Source organism: Erythrolamprus reginae, chromosome 6 (genome assembly GCF_031021105.1).
Source record: "Erythrolamprus reginae isolate rEryReg1 chromosome 6, rEryReg1.hap1, whole genome shotgun sequence".
NCBI lineage: Eukaryota > Metazoa > Chordata > Lepidosauria > Squamata > Dipsadidae > Erythrolamprus > Erythrolamprus reginae.
In genome coordinates this window covers 70,459,255-70,485,564 of record NC_091955.1, presented here as the reverse complement: position 1 = coordinate 70,485,564, position 26,310 = coordinate 70,459,255, and the positions used below count along the sequence as shown (strand labels likewise).

The window sequence follows — 26,310 nt, the reverse complement described above, 5'->3', positions numbered from 1 at the left end:
ACCATGTCTCATGGCACACTAGTGTGCCGCGGCACACTGGTTGAAATACACTGATTTAATGTATTGTGAAGAAGAGGTTGATCTTTTTGTGCTTTGATTGGGTGATTCCAGGGTCTAATTGAAGAAGAGCCAACCTGATTCTGACCTTTATTGTCTGGCAAATTGCAAGCATATATTTTGTTTATATTTCAACGTCAGTACTTTTATTATCTGCTATTGTTAGGCCCAAAGATGCTTTTCGAGCCATAAAGAAAAGGATTGTGGGAAATAAGAATTTCCATGAAGTGATGCTGGCTTTGACGGTGAGTATGGTGCAGATTTCTCAGTCACGGTGGATATAGAAAACCTGCACCACCCTGTTAAAATGCCATGCTACATGGGGCTACCTTTGAAAAGTGTTCAGAAACTTCAGATCATGCAGAATGCAGCTGCGAGAGCTATCATGGGCCTTCCTAAATATGCCCATGTCACACCAACACTCTGCAGTCTGCACTGGTTGCCGATCGGTTTCCGGTCACAATTCAAAGTGTTGGTTATGACCTATAAAGCCCTTCATGGCACCGGACCAGATTATCTGCGGGACCGCCTTCTGCCGCACGAATCCCAGCTATCACTTAGGTCCCACATAGTTGGCCTTCTCCGGGTCCCGTCGACTAAACAATGTTGTTTGGCGGGACCCAGGGGAAGCGCCTTCTCTGTGGTGGCCCCGACCCTCTGGAACCAACTCCCCCCAGACATCAGAGTTGCCCCCACCCTCCTTGCCTTTCGTAAGCTCCTTAAAACCCACCTCTGTCGTCAGGCATGGGGGAACTGAGATATTCCCTTCCCCCTAGGATTATAAAATGTGTGCATGGTATGTCTGTATGTATGATTGGTTTTTTAAATTGGGGTTTTTTACATTACTTTTAATATTAGATTTGTTCATATTGTCTTTTTTACTGTTGTTAGCCGCCCCGAATCTACGGAGAGGGGCGGCATACAAATCTAATAAATAAATAAATGTTTTTGAGATGTAAAAGAAATCAGATCAAGATAAAACGTTTCAGAATTTTCCCCACCTTTAATATAACATATGAGTTATACAACTCAATTGAAAAACTATTTTTTTAAAGGAGAAAATAGCAATAAGAAACCAGAATAATGTAGCTGCACACCTTTAAAATAATACTTTGTTGAAGTACCTTTTGATCTTAGGACAGCATTGACCCTTTTAGGGTAGGATCCTATTTACATGGCACATATTGCTTTGGGAATCTTTGCCCACTCTTCCTTCCTTCCAAATCTTAGATTATGTTCTGTCTGGGTCACTCCTGAAGCCAATACCAACCCAAAAAGAGAAGTCAGACACACTGGTAAAAGGCAAAGGCAGTTTTATAAAATCCAAGAAAAACACAGGTAACAGAAAATGTCCTTACAAACAGGAAAATGCTGTATCTTCAGATATATTCACGAAGGCCAAAAGTCCATGCAGCAATACAGAATTCTTGCTGCCAAACCAAAGCTGTAGATAGCAGACCTATACCTCCCACGGATCTTCCAAAGCTGCTGGGCCACAAGCCAGGAACAGAGATGCCGAGAAACAAGACAGGATAACACCACGCCAAGCTAATAACACTCCACATGGCTTAAAGGGCTTGCCTGCCTTTTAAACCCTGCTGATGAGTACCACACCCAAACCCAGCTGTTTCTACTTCAATGGTGAAAATATCTCTTTAACTGCTCCTTTCGTTGCTCTGAACATCGCTGTCTCATGTCAATGACAGCTTGTGCGTCATCACCTAATGACTCCAAGCTACTGGCTGGGGAGAGCCCCCCCCCCCCCAGGGCTCTCATGCTGTTCTCCTTCATCCTATTCCTGATTTTCCTCTCCCCCGTCCGACTGTTCAGCCCCCTCCTCTGCGCTGTCATCCTCCTCCGGGCATGGAGCCAGCAGAGACACAGCTGGTCCCTGAGCAGCCTCAGGCTGAATCACAACAGATTATAAGGGGATTTTCTCCCTCACCTTTCTTCAGATCACTTCAAAGATTTTCAATTAGATTCAGATCCAGGCTCTGGCTGGCTGTTCCAAAACTTTAATCTTCTTCTGGTAAAGTCTTTTGTTGACTTGGAGGTATGTTTGGGGTCATTGTGATGAAAGGTGAAATTCCTCTTCAGCTTCAGCACTTTAGCAGAGGCCTTAAAACTTTATACCCAAATTGAATGATGTTTGGAACTTTCATAATTCCTTCCACCTTGACTCAAGCTCTAGTTCTAGCTAAGAAAAGCAGCACCAAAGAATAATGCTGCCACCACCATGCTTCCCTGTGGCAATACTAATACTTTTATTATTGTTTTCGCACCAAAAATGCCTTTTGAAATTATACCCAACATTTTCAACTTGGTTTTATCAGACCGTAACACATTTTCCACATCCCTTTGTCAGATGTGCTATAGGTTTTTGCAAAAGGTAGCTGAGCTTGGATGGTTTTCTTCATGGGAAAATTCTCTCTTTTGCCAAGACAAATGATTAATTGGAAGATTGTTGTCACAACCAGCACTTGTTCAAAATTCCTAACGCCTCTTGTTTGACTTTGCAGGTCCTTGAAACATGTGTCAAAAACTGTGGCCATCGTTTTCAAGTGCTGGTTGCTAGCCAGGATTTTGTAGAAGGTGTATTAGTACGAACCATCCTTCCCAAAAACAATCCACCAGCCATTGTACATGATAAGGTGCTGACCCTCATTCAGGTAAGTGCATCCCTGTCAATCTTTCAGTCTTTCAGAGGGCCCTCCATGTATGAGAACAGTTACTTTGCCTAAACCACAAGATTATTTGCCTAAACCTGGATTATTTTCATGCCAGTACGTAATCTATGCTGATTAAATAGAAGTAAACTTTCTATCCATACTTGGTTTCCTAAAGATAAGTGAAATCTGAAACATATATGTACCTTGTAGGTGTATTCAATTTTGCATAATATCAGACCTCATCTTGTACAAAATAATAATTATAAATAATATCGAGACCTTATTTTGTATAAATAATTGCGTTACTGTTCCTGGTAAGAGGCAAAACACAGGCAACAGTCTGAAGCTACCTTTTTAAGTCATGAAACCTACTGTTTCTTTTAGATCTCAGCTAGAGTAGCTTACAAGTTGCAAGCTTACAGTCACAGGGGCTAAAAACCTAACCGTGGTAAGATGGGTGGCAAACAAATTTAATAAATGAAACATTTTTTAAAAGTTAAAATCAGGTTTCCCAACAATCATACATGCTGCTAGTATTATCATTTATCTAGTATTTATCAGATCATTCCAGTATTTAGACTCTGACCAGCCCCTGCATCCAAAAACCTTTTGAAAGCTGAAATGTGCAGGGTACAACAGAATGTTCAAATCTGATAACTGTTCTCTGCTTTTGACGTATACAGTAGTCTACTTTTCTTTTATGTTTAACTGGAATCATAATGTTCATGCTTGGTTAAAAAAAAATCACACAGGAATTTAAAAATGAAAAAATGTAATGGTTTTTCTATCTTTATAGTCCTGGGCTGATGCCTTTCGTAGTACACCGGACCTGACCGGGGTTGTGACTGTTTATGAGGACCTGAGAAGAAAAGGCCTGGAGTTTCCCATGACGGATCTAGATATGCTGTCACCCATCCATACACCCCAGAGGGTAAATGTCTAATGCAGAACAATTCTTTATTTGCATTGCAAAATGGTACGTGAATAATATGATGTGAAATATATCTTGGAGATATTTAGAAACAGTGATGTTGATTTGTTCCCATTTTTTCCCCTTTCCAAACTGATATATGTTATGGGAAAAAAATGAAAGAATTGTATGGCAAGATGTAGTGAAAGTAAGCAGATCCCTTAAATTCAAAGAGGAAGTTATTGCTATCGTAATCAGAGTCTAAGAACTATACAGAATTTAAGAAATAGGATTTGTAACCTTTGTATAATTGAGAGTTCTGAACAAACACTGCGTAGGCACCTTTACACATTTCTCCCAAATCATACAACCTGATTGAAAATCTGCTTTGCTTTGAAAAGCAATGTACAACCCTAACCCTATTGCTCATGCCAGGTTGCATTGACTGCATTGGAAGCCACAGAAAAATATTAAGGGGGATGGAGAGGGGCAGCATACAAATCCAATAAATAATAATAATAATAATAATAATAATAATAATAATAATAATAATAATAATAATAATAATGGGAAACACTTTGAGCTGCAGGACTGGCTCATTATTTAGATAAAAAGAAAACACCATAATTGTGGGTAAGAAAAACACCATATAATTATACTGGGCAGATTTTTTTTTAATACCATAGAAATAACTTACCTGTTCTTCCTCTCCTTTATGGATTTCTTTTTAGACTGTCTATACGCCACCAGCTGCCCAGTCAGGAGTTACTTCATCAGCAGATTCTCCTCAAGCAATAGATTCAATCCTGCACCCTGTATCTTTGCCACAAGTTCCAGAAATTGCAGCTGATGCCTCTATCACACCCACGCCAGACCAGGTAAAAGCAACACAAACCACTCCCTTCCCTATACAGTGATACCTCATCTTACGAACTTAATTGGTTCCGGGACAAGGTTTGTAAGGTGAAAAGTTTGTAAGACAAAACAATGTTTCCCATAGGAATCAATGGAAAAGCGATTAATGCGTGCAAGCCCAATACTCACCCCTTTTGCCAGCCGAAGCACCTGTTTTTGCGCTGCTGGGATTTCCCTGAGGCTCCCCTCCATGGGAAACCCCACCTCCGGACTTCCATGTTTTTGTGATGCTGCAGGGGAATCCCAGCAGGGGAATCCCAAACAGCGCAAAAATGGGCTCTTCAGCTGGCAAAAACACGGAAGTCCTCAAAATCCTACCTCCGGACTTCTGTGTTTTTGTGATGCTGCGATTTCGCTGAGGCTCCGCTCGCTGGGAAACCCCACCTCCGGACTTCCGTTGCCAGTGAAGCATCTGTTTTTGTGCTGCTGGGATTCCCCTGCAGCATTGCAAAAACACTCGAAGTCTGGAGGTGGTGTTTCCCATGGAGGGGAGCCTCAGGGGAATCCCAGCAGCGTAAAAACGGGCGCTTCACTGGCAACAGAAGTCCGGAGGCAGGGCATTCCAGTGGTGGCTGCTTGGGTTTGTAAGGTGAAAATTGTTTGGAAGAAGAGGCAAAAAAATCTTAAACTCCGGGTTTGTATCTCGAAAAGTTTGTATGACGAGGGGTTTGTAAGACGAGGTATCACTGTATATAAAAAAGAGTTTCTTGTTGAAGGCCATCTCTTTCTATGTCCTCATGGCAAATTTCTGAAAAAAGGAATCTACACACTTGTGGATGAGTGTCAAAGGACATGTTTGTCTGAAAGAACAAGTGGCACATGTAACAATATCATGTAGATATAAAGATTCCTCTCTTTCCTGGACTGATGGTAATTTTCCTGCAATCCTATTATCTTTTGTCATACAAAGAGGATAGTTTGGGGTTATTTTGGATTTCAGTTGTTAAGTATAAAGACATTACTTTGGAGCAAAAGCCAGGGGAGAGAGAGAATAGCCAGGCTCCCATGTATTATTCACAAATAAAACCACATCCATTAGTACATATGTCACACCCTTTGCCATCTATTCATAACTTACCTGCAAAGTTTGAAGTGAGGCTTCTTAGCTTCCACTTGTAGCTGTTAATCTTTAGGTTATAATGACGTAACACTGGGGACAAAATTCTAGTTATTTATTGTAGCAGATGAACAAACAGGTAGACAAGCTCAGCTCCTGTAGCTATTTGCAACTGTCTAACTACAGAGTTGAAGAATCCAAGGTAAAAAAGGATTAAGTGTTGTTAACTCAAAATCTAATATTAATTCAAGGAGATTCCTGAAAATATCCAGGAAGGGAAAAAGGAAATACTGAGTTTATTTATGCTTAAATTATCACACCTAACAAAACAGAAAAAATTATAGGCAAAGTCCACCAGACTATACTCTCTGGATACGGTAATTGGTTTGACAAATTAAGGCAATGTGTTCATCAGTAATGGGATGCTTAGAAAATGCCTCTATTGTTGTTTTCAGATTGGAAAATTGCGCAGTGAATTGGAAGTGGTGAATGGAAATATAAAAGTAATGTCTGAGATGTTAACAGAATTAGTGCCAGGACAAACTGAACCTTCTGACCTTGAACTGCTCCAGGTAGGAAGTGCTGAAATGTGACATCTACTATTGTTACTATTTATGTTTATATTTAGTTCAACTTAGCAATTACTGAGAGGAGCCTTAACCCACTCCCCAAAAACTATTTTTTTGGATTCATGACCTGGATGAGCAAACATAGATTTTTAACTGAGTAGTTTTAGCAGCTGCTTCTTAATCTAGTTTATTTGATTCTGTTCTGATAATGTGTAACTTCCTTCTATGGGTAGGAACTTAATCGAACATGTAAAGCAATGCAGCAGCGTATATTGGAGCTGATTCCCCGCATCCTTAATGAACAGTTAACTGAGGAGCTGCTCATTGTCAACGACAACCTCAACAATATTTTCCTCCGCCATGAACGGTATTTCTGAGATCATATTTCCCTTTTCCCTTCTCTTTTATATGTAAATCAGCCTTGCTGTTTTCCATTGAAACTATCTCATTGATTCTCATAGGTTTGAACGGGTCCGATCTGGCCAGCCTGCAAAGGTATTTCAGCATTTATTTATTTAGTTTGTTTGAATTAGACTCCACATTTTCTTCAAAAACTCCATGGAGAATACATGACACTCCCTTTACCAATCTGTACTCTCAAAGCCACACAGAGAGGTAGTTTGGGTTTAAAAAGCGCATGGCCTAAAATTAACGATAAATTTCCTTGGCTGAGGTTGGGCTTGATCCTGGGATCCTGAGTCCTAGTGCAATTCTTTGACCACTGAACCACTCTGTCACTCCTTCAAAACATGTTCATGAGGTCTTATTATTGATATCGCTAGAGAATGAGATAAAATACTGTAGCTAGTGGCTGAAGCAGCATACTTTAATTTATTTTATATAGTCCTTCCTGGCTTCAAATATTTGTAGTTAGGTTTTTATCCCATCTAAAAGTGATAAAGATATTAAAAGTTCTAGTGGCATTTTGCTGGTCAACTTACTTCCATTTGGTGGTGCCAAAATGTTTCCAATACATAATGTACACCTGTTTACAATTCAGGATGCATGTCAGTTTATGCTACATAAAATTTAGCTAAGTTTTGCACTGACTAGATTTAGAGAAAGATTCTAGGAGGATTGTTCATTAGTATACCTGGTTGTTTGGACTTAATCCTCAATAGGATAATAGCTGTTTTTCAGGGGAAGGGTTTCTGTACTCTGTGCCAAAGGTCCTAGATTCAGTTCTGGCTTTTCCAGATAGAAATGGACAAGAACAGCCAGTCAATGTAGGGAATAGTCTGAGATGATGAATAATATTTTCATCTCATCCTAGAAACACTTTGCTTGATAGACTTATCATTTTTTCATATACTTTCATAGCCATCTTTTAATAGCATGGCATAAACTTCAACTTCAGGGAGCCCCTGGTAGAACCTATATTGGAAGCATAAAGTCTGTCATGTATTGAAGTCTTAAGATGCCCCAGGAAATGCTTGTCTGATAGTTCTTTTGAACATTGTGTGGCCTTTTCTTATTTTAATTTTTCCCTTGTTAGAACAATAACACCCTTTTGAACTGACTGTTTCATGTAACAGTAACAGAGTTGGAAGGGACTTTGTGCAGCAACCTTTCATTCATATCACCCTTTTCTGAGGCTTCTATATCCCTGGTTGGATTTCCCTGACAAATCAGAACATATGATCAGTGAATTGGGAGATGTGTTTTGGAAGAAATGCTGTAATCCTTCACAGTAATACAAGATCATTGTCTTTCTTTTTTTTTTCTCCAAGCAACAAAATGACACACAGAATGAAAACAGTATGCTTGACATGGGACCTAGTGTCACACCAGTACAAAAAGTTCCTGAAACTGCCGATACCCTTTCATCTCAGCTTGCAGGAATTGGTAAGTGCCTTAGTTGGGTTTGTAGGACTATAAAAAAAATATCTCCATTCATATTCAGAATTCTGGTCATTTTGCGAGCATTCTCTGTTTAAAAACACAACATTGTTTGAATGTAGGCCGACACAAGCAGTAATAGGCAGATAAATTATTGAAAATCTTTTGCCCAAATGCATGCTGTGTAGAAATCACAATAGATCTTTCTAATACAGTAGTACCTCTAGATACGAGCTGCTCCACATGCGAGTATTATTCCAAGATACGAGCCACGAGGGGAGAGAAATTTCTTTTCGAGACCCAAGCTCAAATTCGGGATACGAGCCAAGCGTCCACTAGGTGGCGCAAGAATCCTTGCTTTTGGTTATCTCGGAGGGGAAAAACAAAGTCTAAAGCCATTTGTTCCAGATACGAGTTGTTTGACATACAAGCTCCCTTCTGGAACGAATTATACTCGTATCTAGAGGTACTACTATACTTACTTCATTTGGAAAAGTCGCCCACTCCATGCAAGAAAGTTTTATTCTTCTTTTTCAGAGTGATAGGTTTATTACAGCTTCATATATTTTTAACATTGTAGATGCTACTTTGCTGTCCTTTGCCTTGTAGATCTCTGTTCTAACAGTGTCAGCTCAGGTTTACAATCCCTCAATAATTCCAGCAAACTGGAAGAAGAGTTTGATATGTTTGCACTGACCCGTGGCAGTTCCTTAGCTGAGCAACGCAAAGGGTAAGTGGATATAATCATTTTATTAATATGGGCAAAAATAATACTATAAACCAAACTTTTCAAACTAAGAGATTTAATTAATAAATTGGTAATTAATGTATGTCTATATTCAGATTTTACTGGTGTCATTTTGATTTAAATCTATACAAAATGTTGGTTTTATTTTTTAATGTAAACATAATTTCAAAAATTTTCAGCTATCTGCCTTCCCTATTTTTCATGTAGAGAAGGAAGTTGTTATTCCAAAATTCTTAAAGACCTGCAAGTAGAAAATTAAAATTAGAAAAACCAAGAGACTGAAATCGAGGCTGCCAATGTTATGAAGAATACATTTTGAAAGTGATGTCACTTGACTCATGTAGCATCAGTCTTGCCATGTTGTAGGTGAAGTTGGAAATCCTAGTGTTGGTGTCAGTTTGGGAATGATGGGTTCCCTTAGTAGAGTATTACCATTCAGAACTATATTTCCTTTTTGACAATAGTCAAAATTTCAGTATTAACTCCTTAAATTTTTAATACAGTGATACTAACAAAAAAATATTGTATGTCTTATTATGCCCCCAACAATAATGCTAGTGTGGATTTGGGAATTAGATTGTTGAGATTTCAAAAGACTGTTTGTTGTTCTACTCCTAAGAATTAGGACAAACCTGAGCTGTAATTAGCACATTCCTCTTCTCCACTCCCTGTTCCCCATGGCATTTCCTAAACCTCTAGTGGTTTCTGTGAATTGCAGTTGCAATAAAATAGGGTTTTTTGTTAACAGCATGGACGAAATGAAGAACAGATTTATGAATTAGACTGATCTAGCAATGTAACTGTCAATTAAGGCTAATGCTTTAGTTGCTCTTATACACTCCCCTGCTCACTCTGGCTGTAATGGGTTTTTACTGCCTCTCTCACACTCAAGACACTTTATGCACAGTTTCCTACCCCAGTGGGTTCTACAATTCCATCTGTCCGTCCATTACCCTGGGGGGGGGGAACTATTGACCCCCTCAGAGAGGGTGCGCAACTTGGGCGTCCTCCTCGATCCACAGCTGATATTGGAACATCATCTTTCGGCTGTGGCGAGGAGGGCGTTTGCCCAGGTTCGCCTGGTGCACCAGTTGCGGCCCTATTTGGACAGGGAGTCATTGCTCACAATCACTCATGCCCTTATCACCTCGAGGTTCGATTACTGCAACGCTCTCTACATGGGGCTACCTTTGAAAAGTGTTCGGAAACTTCAGATCGTGCAGAACGCAGCCGCGAGAGCCATTGTGGGGCTTCCCAGATTCGCCCACGTATCTACAACACTCCGTGGCCTGCATTGGCTGCCAATCAGTTTCCGGTCACAATTCAAAGTGTTGGTTATGACCTTTAAAGCCCTACATGGCATTGGACCAGAATACCTCCGGAACCGCCTGCTACCGCACGAATCCCAGCGGCCGATAAGGTCCCACAGAGTTGGCCTTCTCCGGGTCCCGTCGACTAAACAATGTCGTCTGGCGGGCCCCAGGGGAAGAGCCTTCTCTGTGGCGGCCCCAGCCCTCTGGAATCAACTCCCCCCGGAGATTAGAACTGTTCCACCCTCCTTGTCTTCCATAAACTACATAAGACACACTTATACCGCCAGGCATGGGGGACTTGAGACACCTTTCCCCCAGGAATTATTATAATTTATGTTTGGTATGTATGTGCTGTTTGGTTTTTAATTATGATAGGGTTTTTAGTTTTTTTTTCTTAATATTAGATTTGTGCCTATATATATTGTTTTATCGTTTGTTGTGAGCCGCCCCGAGTCTTCGGAGAGGGGCGGCATACAAATCTAATAAATTATTATTATTATTATTATTATTATTATTATTATTATTATTATTATTATTACTTGGACCTCCTGCCCCTATCGTGCCTTGCTCCTCTGACTTCTTCTGGCTTCCAAAAGAGTGCCCAGCCAATGCGATGTTGCAGTCTTCCTGCAGAAGCAGCCTTGTATGTTCTGGAGTGAACACTATTTGTACAATCTCTCGGAGACGAGTGATTTTCCAAATCATGCAATTTGGAAACTCGTGTCCTTCTGAGAGATTGCAAAAATGGCAGCCACTTCCAGAATGGTGCGAGGCAGCCTCTGTGAAAGCCTGTGTTGCACATAGTCTGGACACATTCTGTTGGAACAGTGATCTTTGGAGATCCCCTTTCCAAAAGAGAGCCAGCTGATGCGTGCCATGCAGCCGCTTCCCCATAGAGAAGCTGCTTAGTGCTATCCTGGAAGCAGGTACCATTTGGGAAATGTCCGCTATTCTTGAATTGGGACTGCTTCCAAAATAGTACATGCTTTCAGCATGGCACCAGGTAATTTCTGTATAGGAAAACTGCAAAGCACACAGGTTGATTCTCTTTTGGAAAGGCAGTCTTTGGAAGAGGTAAGTGGAACAAGGCCCATCGGGACTGGCCGAAGGGTGTGGGACTCAGTGGGACAGGGAACAGACAGAGGTCTGTAAGGGCTGTGCCAAGTGGAAAGTAGGCCCAAGGAGGACAGGATTGGGTGGGGAAAATAGGCTGGTGGGGGTAGTTGTAGCATCCCCAGGCATAGTTCCCTCTAAGCTGAGCAGTGAGCAATCGCTCACTTAAAAATCATCATCAACTCAGAGTTTTCCAAACCTGCCCAGAAGCCGAGAGGGAAAGAGTGAGAGGGAAGGAGAGAGAGAGGAAGAGAGAGAAACAGATAGAAAAAAGAGAGGAAGGAAAAGAGAAAGAAAAAGAATGGGAGTAAGGAAGAGAGAAAGAAAATCAAAATCTAGTTTGAAACTAGCTCAACTATTTAAGTGGCATTTTGATATTGATAGAGTTGCCCTATTATGAGCTCACTGTTATAGACACACAGTACAGCATTTTATTTTGAAATTCTCTGAGGCAAAACAGGGTGGGTTTTTTATTTATTTGTTTGTTTATTTATTTATTTATTATTTCTGTGCCGCCCAGTCCCGAAGGGACTGCCGCTCAGACACTATACTTTTCCGCCCACCCCCCAAAAAAATTAGAGGGAACACTGGCTGTGCCAATTGGAAAGTAGGCCCAAATAGGACAGGATTGGGTGGGGAAAATAGGCTGGTGGGGGTAAGTTGTAGCATCCCCAGGATCAGTTGAAAGAGTGGGCAAATTGTCAACCTCCTGAATTGTGACCCTGTGAGCGCAGGATCATTACAGCAGCCAGAACTTCAAGTACAATGTTTAAGTCCCTTCGTTCAGCACCATTGTAATTTCATACAGTTGCTTAACGGGAGGTCAAGAGTTGAGGACTATCTGCACCTTATTTATTTATTTATGTAGAGGTAACACCTTCTGCAAGGTGTTATGCAAGCTAAAAGCATGAGCTGTTGCCACAGTTAGCTGAGTTAGCTTTTTTTCCCCCAATGAAATTGTTCTGCTTGTTTGTCAGAAACTTCTTTGGTTTTAATTTTCTCACGTATTCTTAATTACCTAGTTGTTTGAGAGATAACCATCCTAAAAATTGACACAGCACTTTATAAAACAACAGACATTTCCTACAACAGGACTGGCTATTTTGACACACTCTACTGATAACGTCCCTGGCGGTGCAAAACTGTACATTGGCCAAATAGCTTTAAAATAACCATAATTTCCCTCACTTTCTTCCAAGATTTGCTTAATAGGAATAATGACAGTGCTGATCCACTCTGCAGAACGGCTGTGAAAATTACATGAGGCATTTTGTGTAGCAAAAAAGTATGATATGAATTCCAAGTGGCTTGCATTGGCTGCCAATCAGTTTCCGGTCACAATTCAAAGTGTTGGTCATGACCTTTAAAGCCCTACATGGCTTTGGACCAGACTACCTCCGGAACCGCCTGCTACCGCACGAATCCCAGCAACCGATAAGGTCCCACAGAGTTGGCCTTCTCCAGGTCCCGTCGACTAAACAATGTCGTTTGGCGGGCCCCAGGGGAAGAGCCTTCTCTGTGGCGGCCCCGGCCCGCTGGAACCAACTCCCTCCAGAGATTAGAATTGCCCCCACCCTCCCTGTCTTTCGTAAACTACTCAAGACTCATTTATACCGCCAGGCATGGGGGAGTTGAGATATTCCTTCCCCCTAGGCCATTACAAGTTATGCATGGTATGTTTGTGTGTATGTTTGGTTTTATAATAAGGGTTTTTAGTTGTTTTATTATTGGATTGTCACATGCTGTTTTTATCATTGTTGTTAGCCGCGCCGAGTCTACGGAGAGGGGTGGCATACAAATCCAATCAATTATTATTATTATTATTATTATTAAGTACTATTTATCTGGCTTTAGTCTTGGAATGATATATGGCTAATTCTAAGGGTCTTGCCCAAATTGTTAGTTCCAAAAAATCACAACTGGGTCCTAGCATATTTTTCAGACTTGATGGCATAAGATTAAAGCAAGTTTTTGAGTGACATCGGTGCTAATAGAAACATGTTTTTTGTGGCTGTGTGCACTTATGCCCCCTCCAACACTTAGCAAAATAGGCTATGTGCCAGTATGCTTCTAGGCACCACTGATTCAGCTTTTGCAGCCACCAAAGAGCTTATAATGCTTGCCAAAGAGTGCGCCTTTTCAGAGATTCCTCCTGGTTCAAAGATGAAAGGAAACCATAGCAGAGGAAGAATACGGACGCCCCATGCATATACCAGGCTGCAGGAAGACGACCACTGGCCTGCTTGCTGTTAATGGAATATGAAGTAGAATTGGGGACTATATGGAAAGAAAGCAGAGATAGTGAACCGGCACTAGAAGCATCTGAAACCTAATCTCTTGACATCCACTCTGTCTGATCTTTTCCCACTCTGAATAATTGCATGGGAAGAATCGGCCGCATATTTTTTCCAGCACTACTTGATCCTTTTAATTTCCGATTTAGGGGACATCTTCAGTTTATTCTGCTATCTCAAGTTGGACTGGTTGCTTCCTATTTTTTTTGCCCGGAAACCAGATTGGGATTATCTATTCTGCAGTCTGCCTCTACTTCCACATATGTTGGTGCTTTTCTTTTTCTATGCTTTGACGATCAAGATAACTTTTCTGGAGTTGGGTATCTTTCCAAAACATCATGAACAAGTTCTGGCAACATCTTAAACCATTCCTGCCTTTCTGCCTTGTCACTGGTATGGTGGTTGCACTCTGCTTCATCCTCGATGCTATTGTGCACAGTGGGCCCTTCACTGACAAGCATTTCTTTGAAAAGTTTGAGAAGAGATGGCCCAACCCCTTGGCTACAAGAAGAAACCGGTCCCAGTAATTATGGTTGGGACAAAAATATGTTCGGGGGGAGCTCAGTTCTGGGGCAATATCATCCAAGGCTGTGTGTAAGAAATAATTTATTTCGGTAGAGTGTAGACAGAAGGCACATATGGGTATAGTTTAGAGTGAATATCAAATATGAGTTGTTTTTTTCAAAGGGTGTAACTGTATGAAACAGTTTCTATGAGATGATGTTCAGCATCGCAATAGCTGTATGCATTAATTAATCTGGAAAAGTCTAATTTTCAGCCTGTCTAATTTTACCTGCAAAACAGAGTATGTAATGTGTGTTAAGTTCATGCATTAAAGTGAAATAGAGATATAGAACTATATGATTGTGCAGTTTTATACTGAGTGCCTATAAAAACATATTTAAATTAAAGTATTTTATTCCCTCTCCCTATGGAGTTATACTTAAAATAATGTTTGCAAAAATCTCAATAAGCAAGCAGACAGACAGTATTGCTAGGGGCAGGACACAGCAGATTAATACCCATTATAATTCCTTAACCTTTCCCATAACTACCAACATTTACCTTCTGTAAAATATCAGATTAAAAGATAGCATGGAAGAGTATTTTATTTGCTTAGGATATGCGGCCTGCAAAACTTTTTTTTTCTCAAAATGGGATATTGATTTGATTAGAGGGTCAGGTTAGATTCTCAAACAAACTGGATTTTGAGGTTCAGTTCTTAAGATGTCAAGCTGAAAAGACTCAGAATCATTAGGTGACTTACAGCCTTTCACCAATTCTCGGCCAACACATTTCAGTACACTTGCAATAAAATTACTTTTTCTAAAATTACTGGTTCGCCATCAGCTGTAAACTATTGTATGAAAATAAAGTTCAAGCTGAATAGGAATGAATTTTTATGCAGAATGGCTAGGCACTCTGTCAAATTTTGGTATTTGACAGATGTGCAAACTCAGAATTCATTGATTCTAGCCAAAACCAAAACAAATTCTGTATGTATGCAATTCTGTGCTTTATCACACTGAGAAAATGAACAGTAAAATTCAGTGAAAATATAATTGAATATTGAATTTTAGAATGAAACAGTTGCAACTGCTTCCTCTAATATATATACATGCAAATCAATATGGAATAGAGAAATACCTCACTATCAAACATTTAGACTTAAAATCTTTGTTGTACCTTAATGCTTTGTTCACTTTGTTCTTGTACATCATTGCTTAAGATGATTGACAGTTATTACAACCTTAATCAGCAGCTATAAAAGCAAAATATTCTAAGTCCGCTAAAACTAATAAATAATTCTCACCACTAGCATCATCCAATTATAACTACAGTCTGGCAAAACATTTTTCACATGCCTCCTTAAAAGAGGTTAAGTAGCTGAGAAGGAGATTTCATATCTCCAGTATTAAAGTCACAGTGAAAATCATACAGAGATGTGTGGAATAAGGAGTTTTCACATGGCCTTCTCAACATACAAAGTAAGCCATTTTTTAAAGTGTGAAAGATTCTATAAACCTGGGATTGATAGATGGTTAAAGGATATAGTACAAAGGATGCTCGGGAATTTAACAATATTGATAGCAGCGCCAGTGTCTTATCAACTTATTAATGCTATGCAAATTTATTTCAACAACTACTGATAATTATATTTAAGAAATTATTTACAAACTCTAGGAGTAAGCAGTTTTGTCATAGAATTTGGGCAGAGGTTTGATATAGTCTTTCAATCACTCATAAATACACAGAAGAGCCTGCAAGTTCATACATTTGCTAGAAGCCATTCTGAGAATGTCCAGCAAAATTGTAAACATACATTATAAATAATTCCTCTGAGAGATCTACTGATTACCAATAATGAAATTGTTGTTTTCCTGATTGTTATTTTACTTCTAAATATGCATTCTAACTTTGCATGCAATTATCGGAAGTTACTTTTTCCAATTTCTAATGTAGTTACATTTGCAGTTTTATTTCATCCTCAAGTGACCACAACTAATTAGTATAATAAATTAAATCTAATGTCTGATGTCACCATCTATTCCTTGAAAATTCTTTAATATTGTATGAGCCTGTATAAAGAGACAGTTGAAGGGGAGTTTATTAATTTTGACAATAAAATTTTCTCTAAATTCTTTCTCTCTCACCTCTTTTTTAAAATTTGGTTTTGCGGTCAATCTAAGCACATCTATGTGCCAATGTTTACCAAATTATGGGCAAGTTGAATGAATGGATGATAGAAAGAATCTTATAAATCAATCACAATATTTTTTTCTTCAGATAAAATGTAGTTTACACTTAAGAACATTCAGCTGTTATGTATCAAATGAATAAGAAAGTTTATAAGAAAATGACAAATCAAAATGTAATATAATTTATATAATATATTTCTATTGGGCCTGATTATTAATATGTCTATGTGGAGTGTGGATGTGTAAAGCATTCCCAACCTCACCCAAGAAATATAGAACATAATTTGTGCTTTAAATAAAATGCCCAAGCTCATGTCTATTGGCTAACCTGATTTCCTCTTTCAGGGTGAAATATGAAGATCCTTTAGCAACAAAAGGTCTAGCTGGAGCCTTGGATGCCAGGCAACAGAATACAGGAGCAGTGAGTAGCTGCCTATCAAACTGTTACATCAGGGGTCGGCAACCCGCAGCTCCGCAGCCATATGCGGCTCTTTGGGCCCCTTGCTGTAGCTCCCTGTCCCATCACTGGCTGGCCTTGCCCTCCCCTCTTTTATCTGTCCTGAGAAGGTAAGGGCGACGGCATGAATGGAGAAGTGGCTGTGGCTGATTCTCTGGCGCTAGTTGAGGAATATAGCCACCCCCGGTCAAGGCTTCCTTCGGGCGACCTTCCTCACCCTCTCGCAACTCCTTGGCTGGCTGTGGTGGGGCCAGGAATGTGCTCATATATGGGAAGACCCTTGCTTAAGGAGAATCATTGCACACGGCTTCTCTCCTCCCATTGCCTTGCCATTTCCCATTCCACCCCCTCCCGGCAGCTCTTCGGCCAAGTGGGGTGGATGTAAGTGGTAGGAAGTGAAGGCTGCCTTCGCTCCAGCAACCCTCCTCCCCCTCTAATTGGGGGGCGGCGGAGGGCATAGCAAGGCGATGGCCAGATCCTTAAGGCAGGAGAGAAGCAGCTCTGTATCTTCCTTCACACCACACTTGTGCTTCCTGCTGCTTCGAGCTGGAGGCCTGCCCTCCCTGCTTGGCTGAAGAGCTGGGGAGAGGGGGGGAAATACGATAAGGCAATGGCCAGATCCTTAGGGCAGGAGAGAAGCCACATCCAAAGTCCCTCCTTAAACGAGCAGCTGCCCATCACATGCGCCTTTACACCTTGATCAGGGTTTCCCCCAGCCAGGGAGTCGCGAGAGGGGGAGAAGGATCACCCCAAGAGAAGCTGGGGATGGTAGTTCTTCCTCAGCACACACAGAGAGAAGGGGAGAGAGAGGGAGGAAGTGAGAGATGAGGGAGGAAGAGAGAATGGGTAAGGAGAAAGGGAGAGAGAGGGAATGAGGGAGGTGGGGAGAGGGAAAGAGAGAAAGAAAGATGAGAGGAAGAAAGAGATGGAGGGGGGAAGAGAGAGAGAGAGAGATTTTTTTCTCAAAAGAAAGAAAACAGCCACAAAACCTGGGTAGGCATAGCTGGGAGAGTCATATGACGAGTGACATCGAGTTGGCTATGCCCAACCAGGTTTTGTGGCTCCCGGTATTTTGTTTTCCTTGGGAAACAGGTCCAAATGGCTGTTTGACTTTTTAAGGTTGCCGACCCCTGTGTTGGACTGTTGTGTATTTCGTGGAAATTTCGTGGAAATTCGACTTTCGCAGACAGTTTCGGAACGCATCCCCCACGAAAATCGAGGGGACACTGTATATGCCTCTTCAATTTGTTAGATATGTAGTTAAATTGAAGAGGCATATACAGTGTCCCCTCGATTTTCGTGGGGGATGCGTTCTGAAACCATCTGTGAAGGTCGAATTTCCACAAAGTAGAGATGCAGAAGTAAATACACCATTTTTGGCTATGAACAGTATCACAAGCCATCCCTTAACACTTTAAACCCCTAAATTACCATTTCTCATTCCCTTAACAACCATTTACTCACCATTATTACTGGTACTCACCATTGAATAAAACACTTAGTGATCCTGATATTTATACACATAATTATTTATTAACAATAATTACTTTTTAAAAATATTTATTTGCGAAAATTATTAGTTTGGCGATGAAGTCATCAGACAGGAAAAACCGTGGTATAGAAAAAAACCCCGCAAAGTATTTTTTAATTAATATTTTTTGAAAAACAGTGGTATAGGCTATTCGCGAAGTTCGGACCGGAAAATCAAGGGAACACTGTACTGCCTATTCAAGGCCTCCCCATATGTACCACTGACTTCTATCAGCACAATTAGTTATTTTGCTGAGACAATGTGAAGCGAAATTCAAAATAACTCAAGGATGCTAAATTTGGGGAAATGGTAGTAATTATCCCTCTTGATAATACACCTTTCTATGTTTTCATTTGTAATTTGTATATGAATATATCTACCACTACAAAGTAAGAGAATATACGTCTACCCATAGTAAGGATAATTACTGTAAAGTAATTCTAAGAGGAGGCAAAATTCAATTTCAATTCATTTTCAAGCAATTTTTTCATGATATACTTCCCACAATAGTTCATAATAAGTCACAATAGACTATTCATATACGTTCAGCAACAATACAAACCAAATATCCATAATAATGCACTCCATTATGTTCAATAATTCATTAAAATTCAATCAAATTGGAAAACATAACCCAAATATTTAAAAAGATATTTCCACAAACTTCTGAAATTTATAACATTTTAATCATCATAATACTTCAGTTTCATGATACAGTTTTTTAGAATTATTTTATTTTATTTATTATTATTTAGATTTGTATGCTGCCCCTCTCCACGGGCTCACAGCAAATTATACGTCAACTGTAAGAAAAGATGCTAATTAAAAATACAATATGTATCATCAAATTATCTTCAATCAATTAACAGTCATCAAGCTCCAAAAATACAATACTAAAAAAAAAACTTCTCTGCAAAAGAGAATGAGTCCTATGCATTCATCCTGGGATAAATACAGTCAAAACGATGAGCAGTTTTCTAAATATTCCTGTGTTAAATCCTTTTTGTAGTAACATAGTTTTCAAATATAGTCCATCTGAATCAAGCTTCTTTCGAAGTCTGAGTTACACTTCTTAAATAGCTATCCTCCTTTAATCCAGTCCTTAAAAGGAAAAGGCACCTTTTCTGCATTCAGTTTCTTTCTGTTCTGTAGAACAGTGATTTTCAACCTTTTTTGAGCCGCGGCACATTTTTTACATTTACGAAACCCTGGGGCACATTGAGCGGGGTGGGGCTAAAAAAAGTTTGGACAAAAAAATTCTCTCTCTCTCTCTCTCTTCCTCCGTTTCGCTCTATTTCTCTCTCCCTCTTTCTCTCCCTTCCTTCCTCTTTCTTTTTCTCTCCATCCCTCTTTCTTTCTTTTCCTTCCTTCTTTCCTCTCTTTTTTCCTCTCTTTCTCTATCCCTCCCTCCTTCCCTATATGTCTTTCTCTCTCTCCTTCCCTCCCTCTCTTTCTCTCTCTCTCTTGCTTTCTCTCTCCCTCTTGCTCTCTCTCTTGCTTTCTTTCTCTTGTTCTCTTTCTCTCTCTCTTGCTTTCTTTCTCTCTCTCTTGTTCTCTTTCTCTCTCGCTCTTTTGCGTTCTCTCTCTCTCTTGCTTTCTTTCTCTTTCTTTCTTTCTCTCTCTCTTGCTTTCTTTCTCTCTCTGAGCTTCGCGGCACACCTGACCATGTCTCACGGCACACTAGTGTGCCTTGGCACACTGGTTGAAAAACACTGCTGTAGATAATTCAACCTTCTCTTCCAGACTTGGGCTGTAGGTTCCTTCAATTTCATTAAAAAGAATGACAGGAGAGAAGTCCCCCATGATCTTTTAGATAGAGGGGATAGTTCTCTTACTGAGAACATCCTCTTCACCCACATTTTCTGTCTTCTTTGAAAACAAATTTTCTCTTAACTAGCTGGAGCTAGGTGGTTCTACTGACGAGGCCCAGATTTCAAACTGGATGATGCGCCAAGGAATGGTGAGAATGTATCACTGCTGGGGAAAATTTTAAAAAGCACTTAAAGAATATCAAGCATATTCTGGCACGCGTTGAACACTGTGTGGGGGCAACAGCAGACAAAGTGATAGTTTGAAACCAAGAAATCTCTTCTACAAAGTGCCACATTCCAGATTCTACCTGGGTAGAGGAAAAGATTTTACAAAATTTCTTACAATAGCCAACATAGAATCTTCTACATCTTTTTAATTTAGTCCCACAATCTTTGTAACATAATTTGTATAACTCTGAATGGACTTGCATTACAGTCCAGAGATTATGTACGAAAAATCCATTATTTCTTTCCGACTATCTTCATAAAAGACTATAAATGTCATCCTTATTTCAGGGGGAAATAAGGAGAAAGACTAATAAAGGATTATGAAGTGACCATAACCTACATGATTCCATATCAAGCAAGGCTTTGTACTTTTACATAGTGCACATACAATCATCTAGTGGCAAGTTCTGTTTTGACTTTTTTCTCTAACACCCACTTTCATGAGAAATATGCACATGAACTATAGGCTCAATAGCCAGCTGCCTATCATTTTGATGCTGAGATTCCAAGATTATACATGATATTGAACTAATCAATAACATCAGCCTTAGATTGGAATTGTACTGCTTTGTCCAAGCTGAACCCATGCACTGTTCTGGATTACTTTAATAGCTCTCATTTCCGTCTGTTCCAGAAAGCTCTTCTGGGGATAAAATAAATGATGACCACATTTTTCTTAATAATACCACTCTTCCACAAATTTTCGACCAGTTTGATTTGAACAGAAGAAGAAAGAGCTTTTCTTGGCAGAGGGAGGAAAATGAGATAAAAATAGACCAGACTCTGGTAGTGGTTTTAAAGGCACTATTTGCATGATTTCTTCCCTTGGGCTACTTGGCTTCTATTCATTTGGTTCTTTTCTCTTTGTTTTCCAATGGCTTTTGGAAACAAAAGCTCAGTACCTTTTCTGGCTTAATGGTATTGGTGCTTTAATTTTGCACATTTCTTTCTTAACTTACTTACAAGTAAGATAAGCTTACTTGGTTTAAGATGGGAACATGGATTTAAAAATAATTCCCCAGGCAAATTTTCATTTTTGGTTTGTAATGGAAATAAAACCCTTTGTATTATAGGCACAAGTTATATGCTTAATAATAATAAGTAAAAATGGCTGACCTAATACACTGTTGATATAAGAAACCCTATTTCCTTTAAATTTTAAGAATACTTTAAATGTATTTTACTAAACACAGAAAATGGGCAAAACACGAGAATCTTATTTACAACTTTTCCTTGGATTTATATCCCACCCTTTCCTCATGAACTTCAAGCATCTTACACATTACTCCTTCTTCCATTTGTCCCCCCCCCCAAAAAAAACCCAACTGTAGGAAGATTAAGATTAAGCATAAAACGTATCAGGAAAGACTTAATGAACTCAATCTGTATAGTCTGGAGGACAGAAGGAAAAGGGGGGACATGATCGAAACATTTAAATATGTTAAAGGGTTAAATAAGGTTCAGGAGGGAAGTGTTTTTAATAGGAAAGTGAACACAAGAACAAGGGGACACAATCTGAAGTTAGTTGGAGGAAAGATCAAAAGCAACATGAGAAAATATTATTTTACTGAAAGAGTAGTAGATCCTTGGAACAAACTTTCAGCAGACGTGGTTGGTAAATCCACAGTAACTGAATTTAAACATGCCTGGGATAAACATATATCCATCCTAAGATAAAATACAGAAAATAGTATAAGGGCAGACTAGATGGACCATGAGGTCTTTTTCTGCCGTCAGACTTCTATGTTTCTATGATTAGTGTAAGGGACAATAATTAACCAAAACAGATTAAAGGGAGGAGCTGTGATTTTGAGTCTATGGCATGCATACCACAGGTGGCACGCAAAGGCCTCTGCCAACACATGAGCCATCGCTAAGCTGAGCTTGGCCACTCATGCCCGCTCATGCCTCCTGCTGGTCAGCTGATTTTGTGGTCTCTGCGGCACTGTTGTTTAATCAAAATGCAGTTAAAACACTATATAAGCCATCGAGAATATAACTATATCCAACAGGAAGAGGAAGTCCCTCACATGAGCAGGTAGAGGTAAATCCTAGAGAGGCAGGAAATGCATCACTGAACAATGGAGATGAATGCTGGAGAGGAATAAAGTTTTTTTTTGTTCCAGGAGGCTTTAAGGAGTCCTTCTAGGTCCAAAATGGGATGCAGGGGGGTTGTGCGCATATGCACATAGGGCAGGGCACGCATTGTATTATGGGTGTGGGCATGTGCATGTGTGCTTTTGGCACGCAACGACAAAAAATGTCCGCCATCACTGGCGTGCAGGAAAAAAGTGAAACTTTGAAAGATCCGATTTGTCAGATCTTAAGTGTATAATTTTTGTGCCAGAATGTCTCTAGTGAAAGCTTAAAGTGGCCTTTATATTAGAAGATAGAAGCAAAGCAGAAGCCCACTGAAGCACTTTTGCTAGACATAAATTGCCCGATTGTTTTTTTGTAGGGTCTTTTTTTTTTTTTTTGCTAAATGTTCCTTTGGCTTGTTAAATGCAGTGATATGGCCTAAAATAAACTAAAACACAGAAGATTTTTATGCTTCGCTTAATAAAATCAAAACATCTGTGAAAGTCTTCTAATTAATGATGTCTTTCCATATACATTATGATATCCATAAAGGTCTGTACCAGCAAGGTAAGGCCCAAGAAAGATTTTGAACCATTCTTCAGTGATGCTAAAAAATGTTGAACCAAGAATTGCACTAATTTAAACCATGACTTTTTAACCCTGAGGGATTTGTTTTTTACAAATATGGATATACAAGGACTGTTTGGTCTTTTTCTTTTTCTCACTTTCCTTGTCAGATTCCTGTATCTCAGTCTGCTTTCATGGAGGAAATTGAACAGTGGATCACCTCTGAAGAGGTATGTAATAAAGTTGAAATACTTGTGTATAAGAAGGAGTTAATTACTGGCTCATCCTACCAGCCATCCTGTGGGGAAGGACATAATTAAATGGTATATCCTGGATGGGTGGATCCTAGATTCTGTCTCTAGCTTATAGAGGTGATAAGTGTTAACTACTGAGCCTGACTTCCTCTCTTGCATTACTCTCCTTGAGTCTCTTCTGAAGCTGAAAAGGAAACCCTTCCTTTCTTGTGGCCAGGTCTGTCTGTCACTGACATATCAGCATTAAATTAAAAACAGAAATTTGATATCATATCCCAAATTTAACTGCTCCTACTCTGTAGGTATGGTGGGTGAACATTTACCAGGTCTTAGCATTTTTGGAAAATTCTGTTCCGAGTGAGTCCTGCGAGCTTCCATTTAATCTTATTTGGTTTTGATATTGCCTTTTTTTTCTCCTCAGGGAAACGAGGCAGTGGAGCCAAAGGGTGTCACCAGTGAAGGCAAGTTATGCCCAATCATATATCCTGTCCTTTATGACTGATATTCTCCAGCTACTCAGCCTGAAATGTTCTTCATCTGTTGACCTCATTTGTACAAATTGTATAATCAACTATTAACAATGCACACAAACATGATTTCTTAAAAACCTGTAATTTTTGTAACCTCCTAATGGGAGGTTAGGTCTGTTAGCTCTTGTAGCTAGGCATTCAGAAATGCCCTGATGAAAGAAAACAGTTTGTCATTAATACCACAGCAATATGTTCTGTGCAACTCCAGATACAGTGGTACCTCTACCTACAAACAGCTCTACTTACAAACTTTTCTAGATAAGAACCGGGTGTTCAAGATTTTTTTTGCCTCTTCTCAAGAACCATTTTTCACTTACAAACCCGAGCCTCCGATACTGTAACCGGAAAAGGCAGGGAGAAGCCTCCGTGAGGCCTCTCTAGGAATCTCCTGGGAGGAAACAGGGCAGAAAAGGCAGAGAGAAGCCTCTGTGGGGCCTCTCTAGGAATCTCCTGGGAGGAAACAAGGCCAGAAAAGGCTGGGAGAAGCTTCTGTGGGGCCTCTCTAGGAATCTCCTGGGAGGAAACAGGGCCTCCACACTCCCTGTGGTTTCCCCAATCACATACATTATTTGCTTTTACATTGACTCCTATGGGGAAAATTGCTTTTCCTTATAAACTTTTCTACTTAAGAACCTGGTCATGGAACGAATTAAGTTCGTAAGTAGTACTGTATGTGTTTCACCAATAGAAGAGAATATTTGTAACAAGTCTTTGGAGAGGGGTGGCATACAAATCTAAATAATAATAATAATAATAATAATAATAATAATAACAACAACAACAACAACAACAACAACTCAGACTTGAAATGAGGGGTCCTCAGTACTTTCTTGAGCTTGATTGCTTTATTTCAGGTATTTCATTACCCATTTGGGTAACAAAAGGCCTGCAACAAATTAAACAAGCTCGGAGAGCACCAGGAACCCCTCATAGAAATTTCAGCTGTAATTTCTCCCAATGCTCTTTTAGCCCTGGCTTAATTCTTCCTCTTTTAAAATTGTCCCTAATTCTTTCTTCCCAGAGTTTGACAAATTCCTTGAGGAGCGTGCAAAGGTGGCAGATAAACTTCCTACTCTTCCCAGCAACCCCACAGCGACTCCTTCCGCAACATCCACTAACTCTGCTCCTCAGCGAAAGATGGACAAAGACGAAGAAGCAATGTTTGCTTTGTGAGCTGTCCTGCAGCTTCGTGTGGTTACAAAAGGACCTGTGTGTTCTGCACTGCACTTCTTGTGGGAGAAAGGGGGGGAATCCAAAGGAGACAAGATGGGAGAAGAGGATCTTCCCCTTTCCCTTCTTCCTGCCTTCTTTCCAGACTGCTTTGGGTTAGGTTAATCATTGCTGCAATAGGGAACACTAAAGCAAAGCAAGCAGTAGGAAGAGGTTGCAGAGCTGTCAAATATATTTGCCAGATGAATGGGGATTTCTCCAGGGAGATCTAGGCAGGCTTGGGTGTGTTCTTCATTGTTTTGTTGTGCGTATCTTTTCTCCAATGATGATGATTCTTAAAAGTCGTGCTGAAAATGGGTAGTAAGATTTGTCGGTTTTTCCCAACCCCACAGGGAGTTGCACAAAATGGTCAAATTGGGCAGCTTCTTTCAATCCTTAGTGGCTTTTCTGTATTTTTTTTTCTCCTCTAGCAAAAAGGAATCTACAGATCCAGTTTGCTGTGCGGGTAAAAAAAAAGTGTACTGTTGGTGGTCTTTTTTTTCACACATACATGTAAACACTTCATTTTATATTCTAATATTTCTGCATGAAGAATTCTGCTCGCAAGCCAAGCACATTCTCTCTCCAGTCCAGATACCAGCTGCATAGTGTCTAATTCTGAGCAGTATCAATTTCTTCCAAGGCTGGCTTCTTTCAGTTTGCAAAGCTGGAATGTCCAGGAGGGCAAAGACTTTTCTGGAAAAAAAGTTGAATCTGATGAAGCCCACTATCATTGCTTTTCTGTTTTCACCATTATCTTCCCTTAGATTGTGTTTTACTATCATTCTCAGAGCTACAAATGGCATTCACCAAGTTTATAGCTAAAGAACGGTTTGGGAGGAGGGCAATATTGAATTATGCCATGTATTTGGGAGACTTGCTTTGTATATGCCATATTAAAGAAATGACTTCAGTCCAAATATGTTTTCTGTCCAATTTGGCTTACAATATACAGTTTCTAATCAAATGTGGAGAAAAAGTATAAAGAGAAGCAGTCAAGAGGCTTTTCAGCAACTTTGTAGTTCCTAGCACAAAAGCAAAGCAAGGAAGTACAGTGTTCCCTCGATTTCCGCGGGGGATGCGTTCCGAGACCGCCCGCGAAAGTCAAATTTCCGCGAAGTAGAGATGCGGAAGTAAATACACCATTTTTGGCTATGGAGAGTATCACAAGCCTTCCCTTAACACTTTAAATCTCTAAATTACCATTTCCCATTCCCTTAACAACCATTTACTCACCATTATTACTGGTACTCACCATTGAATAAGACACTTAGTGATCCTGATATTTATAAACATAATTATTTATTAACAATAATTATTATTTTTGTTATTTATTTGCAAAAATTATTAGTTTGGCGATGACATATGACATCATCGGGTGGGAAAAACTGGTATAGCATTTTTTTAATTAATATTTTTTGAAAAACCGTGGTATAGGCTATTCGCAAAGTTCGAACCCGC

At 39.8% G+C, this 26,310-nt stretch overlaps 1 protein-coding gene across 2 annotated transcripts in view; it reads left to right on the top strand.

The window, feature by feature from the left end:
• The window catches only part of TOM1 (target of myb1 membrane trafficking protein), a 35,289-nt gene extending 9,520 nt beyond the window's left edge, over positions 1–25,769 (top strand). Inside the window, exons 3-16 of one of the 2 annotated variants that reach the window (XM_070756220.1) lie at positions 224–302; positions 2,577–2,726; positions 3,523–3,657; positions 4,368–4,514; positions 6,064–6,180; positions 6,411–6,544; positions 6,639–6,672; positions 7,908–8,022; positions 8,626–8,746; positions 16,529–16,604; positions 20,069–20,131; positions 23,027–23,086; positions 23,532–23,571; positions 24,662–25,769. In XM_070756220.1, the coding sequence (XP_070612321.1) occupies positions 224–302; positions 2,577–2,726; positions 3,523–3,657; positions 4,368–4,514; positions 6,064–6,180; positions 6,411–6,544; positions 6,639–6,672; positions 7,908–8,022; positions 8,626–8,746; positions 16,529–16,604; positions 20,069–20,131; positions 23,027–23,086; positions 23,532–23,571; positions 24,662–24,813 (1,423 nt within the window). In that variant the 3' untranslated portion in view covers positions 24,814–25,769. The remainder of the gene's footprint in view (positions 1–223; positions 303–2,576; positions 2,727–3,522; positions 3,658–4,367; positions 4,515–6,063; positions 6,181–6,410; positions 6,545–6,638; positions 6,673–7,907; positions 8,023–8,625; positions 8,747–16,528; positions 16,605–20,068; positions 20,132–23,026; positions 23,087–23,531; positions 23,572–24,661) is intronic. The other variant, XM_070756221.1, reaches the window with a different exon arrangement.
• The last annotated feature ends 541 nt before the right edge of the window (positions 25,770–26,310 follow it).